The sequence below is a fragment of the Physella acuta genome, unplaced genomic scaffold (genome assembly GCF_028476545.2).
Source record: "Physella acuta isolate Inbredline_101_S28 unplaced genomic scaffold, ASM2847654v3 ptg001524l, whole genome shotgun sequence".
Classification (NCBI taxonomy): Eukaryota; Metazoa; Mollusca; class Gastropoda; family Physidae; genus Physella; species Physella acuta.
In genome coordinates, this window is record NW_026733039.1 from 224,715 (window position 1) to 238,110 (window position 13,396).

The following is a 13,396-nucleotide window of genomic DNA, read 5'->3' on the forward strand; positions in this document are numbered from 1 at the left end:
ACTTGTGTTAAGTTTAAGATATGAATTAAAATTAAATAACATTTCTGACACTTTTTCTAGCCAATTTAAATTCATTATTGAATTTCAAGTTTGTTTTGATATAATACAACCAATTTGAAAAATGTATAGTTTGTTTGAATATAATGTAGTAGTCAGTCTTCAGTCACTTGGAATGTCTGAGATGGTTATTTTTCTTTGCGTTTGAGAGTGAATTTTGTGCTATAGAAACAAAAAATGTATAGTCATGGTAGTCTTCAAATAGCATTGTACCGAGTCAATTACATGCTAGTTTTAGTATGATGAATCAAGATGTTATAAATTAATTAAAATGCTAAATTTTCTTTGTTCATTTTCACCCTGCAACTTTGTTTCAAATACAAAACTTAAGATAAAAAAGGAAAAAATTTGAACTTTTATTAAACAAAACAATTCAAAAATGCAATCCAATTTCTCAATGTTCAGAACAATAACTAGATTATTTTCAAGGTGATGGAGACATCCACACCAGATTGAACAATCAGTCACATCACTCCTATACTGAACAATACACATATATTATTCCAATCAGATCATATTAAACCATTCACTTCATATTAAACCAGTCACATCATATTAAACAAATCACATATACATAGAATCATGCACTGTGTGTTGCTCCACTATTTCTTTTAACTTCTCCATGTTTTTTATTGGCTGAAAATGAAATAATAAAATAAAGTTTAATACTTTACAACTTGTTTTATCATAATACAAAACATAATTAGCTGTAACAGAAGCCACAATCAGGTATTGCTGACCATTGTAATTTAGTTCAATTCTAGAACACTTATTTGTGGGATAGTGTGGTCAAATGGTAGAGCGTTTGGTTGCTAGCCCGACTGCCTTGAATTTGGATCTCAGTTCAGACTTGTGACTGAAGGATTTCCCCTAGTCTACCCAGCTCTGATGGGTACCTGACTTGCTTTGTGGAAAGTTAAGGTGGCTTGGCTTAGTGCTTACCCCACCATCCATTCATATGCCGAGGTCAAGAAACAAAAGAACTCTACTTCATCTGCCCAACTGATTGCTACATCTAAAGAGAAATCTTCACTTTTTTTTTTATTACTTATTATTTTAGTTGATTAAATCAGCATTACCAAATATTGGACATAATCTGATAAATATACTATGAAATGCAACATTTTGTTAAAAGTCAGATTCTTTAAATATTCAGGTGGTATGAAGAGTAGAGTGTTTGGCTGCTATAACCATAGGTATAGAAGAGATTTTTTGCTTTGAACTTTTAATTCTTTACCTTAGCTATACTCTTTAATGTTGTAGCTTTCAAAACCGGAGCAAAAGACTTGACATCAGTAATATCCATGTATCTGTTTTCTTTATAACAAACATAAACAACAGCTTGGAGCTGGAGAACCTGGAAAAATGTCATCACTGACAGAAACATCACAATTAAAACCTGAACTGTGACAATTTAAGATCATTTTTATGAATACTTGTTTATTGACTATCCAAAATCCTGTCAGATTATAAGCTACAATGCTATATTTTGAATGTAAATATTTTTGAAGAGTGTAAAGAATTTAGATAAATGCTCACACATAGCAGGCAGCCCCGTCAACATATTAGGCTGCTCCAGCACAGGACAGACTGGTACATCCAGAAGCTGGTCCGTTTTTAGATATCTGAGAAAGGGAGTCTCTACTTGTGAGGCAGGGGTTTGGCTGCAGTAGCTTCCTGTGCTAGCTGCAGCTAACACTGTTATTGCTGCATGATTCAAATTTATGTTGTCTATCAGCTGGAAGTAAATAATTATCAAAATTAAAATGCTTTTTTCTAACTAAACGTTTTTAAAGTATACATTATTCAAACACATTTTTAAAAATCTTACATTACAATCAATAGTAGATCTATGCCCCGGTATTTCAGTAGTTACAATAAAATCCCTCGTAAACCCCAATCTATTTTAGTTATTTTTTTAAATGAGTCATGTTCAACACAAGTTTTGTTTATTATAGCTAAGATAAATTTTGATTTACTTACTAATTTTGACCATGTAAAGCTTTCTTCAGGTAGAACATCCCGACTACACTGACACAATAATACAGATGGCCTATCAGAACACTGATAAATCAAGCAAGATTTGTCTTTAAAAGATTGAGGCTTAGCTAAAGGATCCTCTTCCACTTGACTGGCAAATATTCCACCAATCTTTTCATAACTTGACTCTTTTATATAGATTTCACTAAATGCTGAGAGAAAAACATATTAAGCCACTGTTGGTAATGGTGATCAAATTAAAGTATAAAAAAGGTGTACACAAAAAAAATGCAAAACCAACCATTAGCTTCTATTCCACAGGCTATAATAAAACTGGAACAGTTTAATTTCTTCTCTTCAGATTTGTCAATCTCTGCTTGAACTTTATTTGACCAATAAATTGTAGGAGAGCTGCAGAAGTGAAATAATCTGGGATTTAAATGTGTACTAAACAAAAACTATCAAATTAAAAGGTAATAGAAACCCTATACAAAACAGATCGCTATCAAATCACATAAGCTTATTGTCTATGTTCAAAAATACTATAAAAGTTATTTAGGGCTTTTCGGGCCTATAATTTGTGATAGTTTTATTTATTTAACAAATTAGCTTAGGTATTAAATAATATTAGTACTTTAGTAGGGGTCTTAGCCTTAGGCCTTAGGCTTAAAAATATTAAACATTAAATAGCCTAAAATTCTAAAAATAATAGGCCTAATAAATTAAAATAGTAAATAGGCCTAGCCTAAATTAATTTAATATGGAATTAATGAAAATGACAAAAAGAAGTGTAATCTACACTACTTATTTTAATATTTTTACTAGGATTGACCTAGGCCCTAATTATTTGGCATATAAACTAGATCAAGTTTAGATCTAAATGAAATCAGATAGAAAAAAACGGTAATCTATCGTTTTGGGTACGTAAAATCGCCCGCGGCTATTAATGTACGAAAACGTTACCTCATTGTCAAGGCTTTAATAGAAGTGTATTGTCATATGTTTGTGTAAAATATTATAGATGAATGAATAATAAACCCAAATCAATGGCTAAATATATCGATATAGGCCAGAAATTAACTTTAAACAGCAGTGTCTGAGAGCAAGATTTGCTATATAAACAGCAGCCATTTGTAAAATAGAGTGGCTTCCCCCTGAATCTCGCGCTATAAGCTTATAAAAATAAAACTTAAACAAGATGGCTGCTATAGTAAATGAGCATGGTTGCATCTGTTGGAAACATCGCTAGTCTTCATTTATTACTGAAAAGTTTTAATTTAATTGTTTAAAAACAGTCATAAACAGGTACATAAATGAAACAAGGAAACATTTTTGTATTTTAAAAACGTAAATCCTCCTCAAAATGTGAAATAATTATTAAAATTTAAGGAGTCACCTGGTTTTCACATTACAAGTCGCGGGCGATTTTACGTACCCAAAACGATAGATTACCAAAAAAAAACAACTATTCTGTACAGTACACGACAGTCTCAGCAGTACATTTTTGCAGCGTCACTAGAAACCAGAATTTAAATATTTTTTAGTACATAATAATAAGCAAAATTTATCAGAAGAAAGCGATGCTTTATGTAAAATAAAATTAATACCAAAGCGTTATGGGAAAATCATCTTCTTCATCGTCTTCATCAACTGCTCGTGATGACACTGACAAAACTTCACCAAAGAACGTCGCCATCTTTCACACAACAGGAAACAGCTGTCTTTGTAGTCTCGTTGGAATAATCGAGAACTACATTTTAAAATTGTATTATTTTAATTTGGTCATTTTCCGTTTTTTATTTGCCCGCTTAATGCTTATTGTAGAATTTCCATCCATTATGATGGAATTCAAAACAAATCTCTATTTCAAATTACAAATAAATAAATTAGTCACGTGACGTCTGTTTATGTTGTGTCACAGTACAGTTATCACTAGTAGTGTACTTTTTACAAAATGGTGTTTCAATTTAGAAAATCTTACTAGATCTAGATCTATATTTAGAATCTAAATAGTAGATCTCTAAATACTACACACTACAAAGACTACTAAAAATTGACAGTTTCAAACTTCACAGAAGTGGATACAAATTGACAATGTTTAGCTCTGTAACGAGCTGGTTAGGTGTTGGTCAAAGACCCAAAGATGAGCCCGAAGAAAATAAAGAAAATGAAAGACAGGTGCATTCCGATAGTAAGGACAGCATCAACTCAACTTCAGTCGAGACAAGCATTAGTTCTAAAGATGGATTGACGGAGACAGAATCTGATGACAATGAAGGAAAAGCATCTTCCACATCCGAGTCGTCTCATGACTCATCACCATTAGATACATTAGAAGATGTATCTGCAAAGGCACTCAACACAGCCAGAGAATTTGGAAGTAAGTTTAACTGAATTGTAGAATTTAGAATTGTAGATTGTACACTGTACTACCTATTTGAATATCTATTGCTCACATTGCTACAATCTCAAAAGAAAAGAAACTCAAGGACACTCATTGTAATGTTAAAGATTAAGGCAAGTGTTACCAATGATATATTTTTAGATGCGCGACCTAATTTTCTGTCCACACTTATTAGAAGATTTTAGTAGCCCACTAAAATGACTAAATGCCTTATGTTAGGTGTTCAAAACAAATGTAGATACCAAAGTGCTTATGGGGGGGGGGGGGGGCACGGGTTGCACCTGTTCACACAACCCAGTGGCACCTGTCGACACCCCTAGTTGTTTAGTCATTGACTTTAGTAGCCTGCGTATCCATAGTGTGTGATGCTTTAATAATGAATTTTGAAGCCATAGTGGTCAAGGGGATGCCCAAGGCGCTCCTGGTTACCTGGGTGCCGGTGGAGGCAGTTGAATCAAGTTGTACCCCTGGTTGCCAAACAGCACCCTACTGCCGGGCACTGCTCCTAGGAAATAAAAATTTCTTAGATCACAGAAACCTTTTCAGGAATATTCTTAACAAGTTTAAAAAGTTTCATAGCTTTTGGATGAATGGTTTAGTAATACATAAAAGACAAGCCCACCCACTTTTATTTAGTTTGCAGATATGTTCCACTTTGATAAAAATACAAGTCTATTTTTTAATTTAATTAGACGTTTAATTAGTCATTAAAATTAATTAAACTATTTTGACACAAAGGGAGATAAAACTAAATCACTTGATAGGTTATTATATTCAATATCAGAAGGGGAGATAACTTGCTAGATGCTATCAACCGACCAATCTGGCGAGCTGTGATTCACGCTGAATTTTTACAATCATAGAGCCGGGTCAAATTAGTGCAGAGGCGTAGCGAGGGGGACATATGTCCCCGGGCGCCGACCTTAGGGGGGCACCAAATTGAAAGTTTGAGGGGGGGGGTGCAAATAAAAAGTTCGAAGGGGGGTGAAAATCGAAAGTTTGAGGGGGGGGTGCAAATCGAAAGTTTGTCCCCGGGCGCCGGGAAGGGTCGCTACGCCTCTGAATTAGTGAAGGCTTTTAGAGGCGAGTAATAACATTTTAAAACAATTTGAAACTAAGGGGATTAAGAACTATCCTTCGCTTCATCAGCGTGCTGTTGTCTGTAAATTATGGTCAAGTATGGCTGCTTTTCACTAGGCAGATAATCATCTTTTAGATATCGCGAGCTACTGATGGTGTTTTAAAGCAAATATTTTTAGTCGTGTGGACTTTAAAAGTAAGAATCACTAAAAATTTGAAAATAAAACAAATATAAAAAACTCTTGAGTCTGCATGAGATCTTTTATATATTTTAGCGACAAAAGTTTTTTACTAAAGAAATCAAATACACTTTATTTTTTTATTTTCAGTGCATTTAAAAGCTTATTGCTACAAAGTTTTTTTTATGTTAGTTTTATTATTCATATAGAGTATAAATCTAGAGGTTAATCTATATTATCTAACATTTTTGGTAGATCTAAATAAAGTTTAATTAAAATTATGGTACACCAAGATCTGTTTTTATGAGTAACTCAATAAAATATAATCCTGAGACCATAATTGAAAATACCCTACATATTTATTACTAATATTTGTATTCACATCACATGCAATTTCAATTCTAACCCTAGTCTATTTCCAGCTTATACTAGGTTATCAAGGTTAACATTAATTCACAGAAAAATAACCATAAGGATGGTTCAAAATATTATCATTTATTTTCTTAATTAATGCTTTACCTGTACGATCTGGTGAATACCTGAAATTTTAGTTCCGTATTATTTGTTTATCATAGTTGTGTTTTTAAATATGACCCATCGACCTATTATATAAGCTAAGAGTTTCTAAACATAAATGGAGAAAAGCAGTCACATTAAAGCCAGTGGTGGAGGGGTATGGTTCATCCTAGAGTTGGTACATTTAGTTATTTTTTCTTTTGCTCTACACACTAATAGTCTTAGGGTTTTGTTCATCCAACATTATATTGATATAAACAAATTGATATAAACAAATTGATATAAACAAATCTCTTGACCATTATCCAACCCTATATCACTACATGGCACAATTTTACAAACCAATAAACAACCACATTCATGTTTTAATGTTACCCTCATCAGTGTGTTGCTATAGTTTTTTTTTTATTAGCTCCTAAGTCTTAGAATATATTCTATTCAAGATACATATTAGGTAATGACTTTTGCTTGATGACTTATTTTTTTATAAATTAAATTTAAGAAAAAATAATTGACATGTTTTTATAAATAAAATGTAATAAAAAATAATTGACATAATTTGACTGGAGCTAACCTGTATATCATAATGACTGATATTGGATGTTTATGTTTATAATAGCCTTTTTGCACTTTTGCAATAGTACTTTATTAAGGGGAAGGGCTCATTTTAAAGAATATAAGATTTAAGAAAGCATGTAATGAATCAAGTTAATTTTTAGCATTGCATTTCTCATTTTGAAAAGAAAGAAAACTCATGCTAAAAACACTTCTCTTATGTAATATAAATTTTTGACCTCATTGTAGTCTTGTTATAAACAAAGACAAGTGATAAAAATACATTTGGCTTAAACCCAATTGATTTTTTTGTTTGTCCTTGACCTTCCCTATGTTTCAGCCATTAAATTCATTATTCATACTACAGCTGTTATCTCTTATATTTTATCTGTGTTGCCTCCCCTGTTGTCATCTTGAGGTTGTACACAAATAGATTGGTTTCTTTACTTGTAAACAATTATTTTTCTCCCACAGATATCCTCTTCAGTTTTGGAAAATCTGCAGGGCGGACTGTTGTAGACACCGCCAATAAAATCAAACACACGGTGGAGGAAAGGGTCAGTAATAATTAATAAAAGTAATAATTAAAATGGGATTTTTAATAAAAAAAATTTCAGTTGAATCATTGTACATACACAGCAAATAAATAGTTTTTTTAGTCTACAATCCTATTTGAAAAGGACTTCAGCCTTTAAATGTTGTGCTTAAAAAACAATTTGCAATTTATTATGAAAATAAAATTTATAATACATTCTAATTAGCCTAATTATAAGTGAAATATGACAAATGCACTTGCCTTATGCATGTTTACAACGTATTATTTGTATTTGTAAGTATTCTTTTTTTTTTAACAACAATCATCATAATAAAATCACTACTGATATTTTAGGTAGATCGTGAAAAAAATTTACAATTGGAATATTTCCAAAAGTTTACATTATTTTTTAAAGTTTACGATATTTCTGAAAGTTTACAAAATTTCTGAAAGTTAACAAATATTGCTGAAAGTTAACAAATATTGCTGAAAGTTAACAAATATTGCTGAAAGTTAACAAATATTGCTGAAAGTTAACAAATATTCCTGAAAGTTAACAAATATTCCTGACAATATTTACCAAACTAAATCCCCATCTCCAGACAATCCTTGGTGACTTTACGAGAGAGCAGGACAAGTTTGTGGAGGAAAAGAGGGAGAAGGCCAAGCAGCAAGAGGCCGCGGTGGCCCCGTGGGTGGGGTACAACGATGAAGAGGAACTCAAGACACAGATCCTTGCTCTGTCACAGGTGATGGTAGTGGAGTTTTCTGCTTGTCTTCATAGGATAGCTTTATTTGTGTTGATACTTTTCTTCATAGGATAGCTTTATTTGTGTTGATACTTTTCTTCATAGGATAGCTTTATTTGTGTTGATGCTTGTCTACATAGGATAGCTTTATTTGTGTTGATACTTGTCTTCATAGGATAGCTTTATTTGTGTTGATACTTGTCTACATAGGATAGCTTTATTTGTGTTGATACTTGTCTTCATAGGATAGCTTTATTTGTGTTGATACTTGTCTTCATAGGATAGCTTTATTTGTGTTGTCTGTTTGTCTTCATAGGATAGCTTTATTTGTGTTGATACTTGTCTTCATGGGATAGCTTTATTTGTGTTGATACTTGTCTTCATAGGATAGCTTTATTTGTGTTGATACTTGTCTTGTCTTCATAGGATAGCTTTATTTGTGTTGATACTTGTCTTGTCTTCATAGGATAGCTTTATTTGTGTTGATACTTGTCTTCATAGGATAGCTCTATTTGTGTTGATACTTGTCTTCATAGGATAGCTTTATTTGTGTTGATACTTGTCTACATAGGATAGCTTTATTTGTGTTGATACTTGTCTACATAGGATAGCTTTATTTGTGTTGATACTTGTCTTCATAGGATAGCTCTATTTGTGTTGATACTTGTCTACATAGGATAGCTTTATTTGTGTTGATACTTGTCTACATAGGATAGCTTTATTTGTGTTGATACTTGTCTACATAGGATAGCTTTATTTGTGTTGATACTTGTCTTCATAGGATAGCTTTATTTGTGTTGATACTTGTCTTCATTAGAATAGCTTTATTTGTGTTGATACTTGTCTTCATAGGATAGCTTTATTTGTGTTGATACTTGTCTTCATAGGATAGCTTTATTTGTGTTGATACTTGTCTTCATAGGATAGCTTTATTTGTGTTGATACTTGTCTACATAGGATAGCTTTATTTGTGTTGATACTTGTCTTGTCTACATAGGATAGCTTTATTTGTGTTGATACTTGTCTTGTCTTCATAGGATAGCTTTATTTGTGTTGATACTTGTCTTGTCTTCATAGGATAGCTTTATTTGTGTTGATACTTGTCTTCATAGGATAGCTTTATTTGTGTTGATACTTGTCTTGTCTACATAGGATAGCTTTATTTGTGTTGATACTTGTCTTGTCTTCATAGGATAGCTTTATTTGTGTTGATACTTGTCTACATAGGATAGCTTTATTTGTGTTGATACTTGTCTACATAGGATAGCTTTATTTGTGTTGATACTTGACTTCATAGGATAGCTTTATTTGTGTTGATACTTGTCTACATAGGATAGCTTTATTTGTGTTGATACTTGTTTACATAGGATAGCTTTATTTGTGTTGATACTTGTCTTGTCTTCATAGGATAGCTTTATTTGTGTTGATACTTGTCTTGTCTTCATAGGATAGCTTTATTTGTGTTGATACTTGTCTACATAGGATAGCTTTATTTGTGTTGATACTTGTCTTCCTAGGAAAGCTTTATTTGTGTTGATACTTGTCTTCATAGGATAGCTTTATTTGTGTTGATACTTGTCTACATAGGATAGCTTTATTTGTGTTGATACTTGTCTACATAGGATAGCTTTATTTGTGTTGATACTTGTCTTCATAGGATAGCTCTATTTGTGTTGATACTTGTCTTGTCTTCATAGGATAGCTTTATTTGTGTTGACTTCATAGGATAGCTTTATTTGTGTTGATACTTGTCTTGTCTTCATAGGATAGCTTTATTTGTGTTGATACTTGTCTTCATAGGATAGCTTTATTTGTGTTGATACTTGTCTTGTCTACATAGGATAGCTTTATTTGTGTTGTCTTCATGGGATAGCTTTATTTGTGTTGATACTTGTCTACATAGGATAGCTTTATTTGTGTTGATACTTGTCTTCATAGGATAGCTTTATTTGTGTTGATACTTGTCTTCATAGGATAGCTTTATTTGTGTTGATACTTGTCTTCATAGGAAAGCTTTATTTGTGTTGATACTTGTCTACATAGGATGGCTTTATTTGTGTTGATACTTGTCTTGTCTTCATAGGATAGCTTTATTTGTGTTGATACTTGTCTTCATAGGATAGCTTTATTTGTGTTGATACTTGTCTTCATAGGATAGCTTTATTTGTGTTGATACTTGTCTTCATAGGATAGCTTTATTTGTGTTGATACTTGTCTTGTCTTCATAGGATAGCTTTATTTGTGTTGATACTTGTCTTCATAGGATAGCTTTATTTGTGTTGATACTTGTCTTCATAGGATAGCTTTATTTGTGTTGATACTTGTCTACATAGGATAGCTTTATTTGTGTTGATACTTGTTTACATAGGATAGCTTTATTTGTGTTGATACTTGTCTTGTCTTCATAGGATAGCTTTATTTGTGTTGATACTTGTCTTGTCTTCATAGGATAGCTTTATTTGTGTTGATACTTGTCTACATAGGATAGCTTTATTTGTGTTGATACTTGTCTTCATAGGATAGCTTTATTTGTGTTGATACTTGTCTTCATAGGATAGCTTTATTTGTGTTGATACTTGTCTACATAGGATAGCTTTATTTGTGTTGATACTTGTCTACATAGGATAGCTTTATTTGTGTTGATACTTGTCTTCATAGGATAGCTCTATTTGTGTTGATACTTGTCTTGTCTTCATAGGATAGCTTTATTTGTGTTGACTTCATAGGATAGCTTTATTTGTGTTGATACTTGTCTTGTCTTCATAGGATAGCTTTATTTGTGTTGATACTTGTCTTCATAGGATAGCTTTATTTGTGTTGATACTTGTCTTGTCTACATAGGATAGCTTTATTTGTGTTGTCTTCATGGGATAGCTTTATTTGTGTTGATACTTGTCTACATAGGATAGCTTTATTTGTGTTGATACTTGTCTTCATAGGATAGCTTTATTTGTGTTGATACTTGTCTTCATAGGATAGCTTTATTTGTGTTGATACTTGTCTTCATAGGATAGCTTTATTTGTGTTGATACTTGTCTTCATAGGATAGCTTTATTTGTGTTGATACTTGTCTTCATAGGATAGCTTTATTTGTGTTGATACTTGTCTTCATAGGATAGCTTTATTTGTGTTGATACTTGTCTTCATAGGATAGCTTTATTTGTGTTGATACTTGTCTACATAGGATAGCTTTATTTGTGTTGATACTTGTCTTCATAGGATAGCTTTATATGTGTTGATACTTCATAGGATAGCTTTATTTGTGTTGATACTTGTCTACATAGGATAGCTTTATTTGTGTTGATACTTGTCTTCATAGGATAGCTTTATTTGTGTTGATACTTGTCTACATAGGATAGCTTTATTTGTGTTGATACTTGTCTTCATAGGATAGCTTTATTTGTGTTGATACTTGTCTTCATAGGATAGCTTTATTTGTGTTGATACTTGTCTTGTCTACATAGGATAGCTTTATTTGTGTTGATACTTGTCTTCATTAGAATAGCTTTATTTGTGTTGATACTTGTCTTCATAGGATAGCTCTATTTGTGTTGATACTTGTCTTCATAGGATAGCTTTATTTGTGTTGATACTTGTCTTCATAGGATAGCTTTATTTGTGTTGATACTTGTCTTCATAGGATAGCTTTATTTGTGTTGATACTTGTCTTGTCTTCATAGGATAGCTTTATTTGTGTTGATACTTGTCTTGTCTTCATAGGATAGCTTTATTTGTGTTGATACTTGTCTTCATAGGATAGCTTTATTTGTGTTGATATTTGTCTTGTCTTCATAGGATAGCTTTATTTGTGTTGATACTTGTCTACATAGGATAGCTTTATTTGTGTTGATACTTGTCTTCATAGGATAGCTTTATTTGTGTTGATACTTGTCTTCATAGGATAGCTTTATTTGTGTTGATACTTGTCTTGTCTACATAGGATAGCTTTATTTGTGTTGATACTTGTCTACATAGGATAGCTTTATATGTGTTGATACTTGTCTTCATAGGATAGCTTTATTTGTGTTGATACTTGTCTTCATAGGATAGCTTTATTTGTGTTGATACTTGTCTTTATAGGATAGCTTTATTTGTGTTGATACTTGTCTTCATAGGATAGCTTTATTTGTGTTGATACTTGTCTTCATAGGATAGCTTTATTTGTGTTGATACTTGTCTTCATAGGATAGCTTTATTTGTGTTGATACTTGTCTACATAGGATGGCTTTATTTGTGTTGATACTTGTCTTGTCTTCATAGGATAGCTTTATTTGTGTTGATACTTGTCTTGTCTTCATAGGATAGCTTTATTTGTGTTGATACTTGTCTTCATAGGATAGCTTTATTTGTGTTGATACTTGTCTTCATAGGATAGCTTTATTTGTGTTGATACTTGTCTTCATAGGATAGCTTTATTTGTGTTGATACTTGTCTTGTCTACATAGGATAGCTTTATTTGTGTTGATACTTGTCTTCATAGGATAGCTTTATTTGTGTTGATACTTGTCTTCATAGGATAGCTTTATTTGTGTTGATACTTGTCTACATAGGATAGCTTTATTTGTGTTGATACTTGTCTTCATGGGATAGCTTTATTTGTGTTGATACTTGTCTTCATAGGATAGCTTTATTTGTGTTGATACTTGTCTTCATGGGATAGCTTTATTTGTGTTGATACTTGTCTTCATAGGATAGCTTTATTTGTGTTGATACTTGTCTACATAGGATAGCTTTATTTGTGTTGATACTTGTCTACATAGGATAGCTTTATTTGTGTTGATACTTGTCTACATAGGATAGCTTTATTTGTGTTGATACTTGTCTTGTCTTCATAGGATAGCTTTATTTGTGTTGATACTTGTCTTCATAGGATAGCTTTATTTGTGTTGATACTTGTCTTCATAGGATAGCTTTATTTGTGTTGATACTTGTCTTCATAGGATAGCTTTATTTGTGTTGATACTTGTCTACATAGGATAGCTTTATTTGTGTTGATACTTGTCTTCATAGGATAGCTTTATTTGTGTTGATATGTTAGTAGGGATGGGGGGAGAATTTTTTAAATATAAGACAATTTATAAAATAAAATAAAAAAATTATTTACAATCAGCCTTATCTCAGTTGCCCCAAGTACTTTTTATAGTTGCTGGTAATTTTAAAACACCCTTCATGTTTCTATTCAGAGCCCAGTTTAGCTTCAGGTTCAGTAACTCATCCATTACCATGCTCAGACCACCATTTGTGCTGTATCAGTCACATCTTGGTAACTGCCCAGAGATTAGAAAAATCAAATATGGCTCCCCTCCTTGTCCTGTTTAAGGCTCTATCCAAATTTTTTTTA

At 32.1% G+C, this 13,396-nt stretch overlaps 2 protein-coding genes across 6 annotated transcripts in view; one reads left to right on the forward strand and one right to left on the reverse strand.

Annotated features, from left to right (window-relative positions):
* Positions 1 to 392: 392 nt before the first annotated feature.
* On the reverse strand, positions 393 to 3,774 carry LOC131928596 (proteasome assembly chaperone 1). Its single transcript, XM_059284669.1, has 6 exons — positions 3,645 to 3,774; positions 2,339 to 2,448; positions 2,041 to 2,249; positions 1,597 to 1,795; positions 1,295 to 1,431; positions 393 to 693 (listed from the first exon to the last, which is right to left on the reverse strand). The coding sequence occupies exons 1-6, from the start codon at positions 3,731 to 3,733 to the stop codon at positions 622 to 624; spliced, it is 816 nt and encodes a 271-aa protein (XP_059140652.1). The 5' UTR covers positions 3,734 to 3,774; the 3' UTR covers positions 393 to 621.
* Positions 3,775 to 4,064: 290 nt separating this feature from the next.
* Positions 4,065 to 13,396, forward strand: part of LOC131928591 (synapse-associated protein 1) — a 45,051-nt gene continuing 35,719 nt past the window's right edge. For all 5 annotated transcript variants that reach the window (XM_059284658.1, XM_059284660.1, XM_059284661.1 and 2 more), the window contains exons 1-3: positions 4,065 to 4,417; positions 7,246 to 7,328; positions 7,909 to 8,055. In XM_059284658.1, coding sequence (XP_059140641.1) covers positions 4,132 to 4,417; positions 7,246 to 7,328; positions 7,909 to 8,055 — 516 coding nt within the window. In that variant the 5' untranslated portion in view covers positions 4,065 to 4,131. The remainder of the gene's footprint in view (positions 4,418 to 7,245; positions 7,329 to 7,908; positions 8,056 to 13,396) is intronic.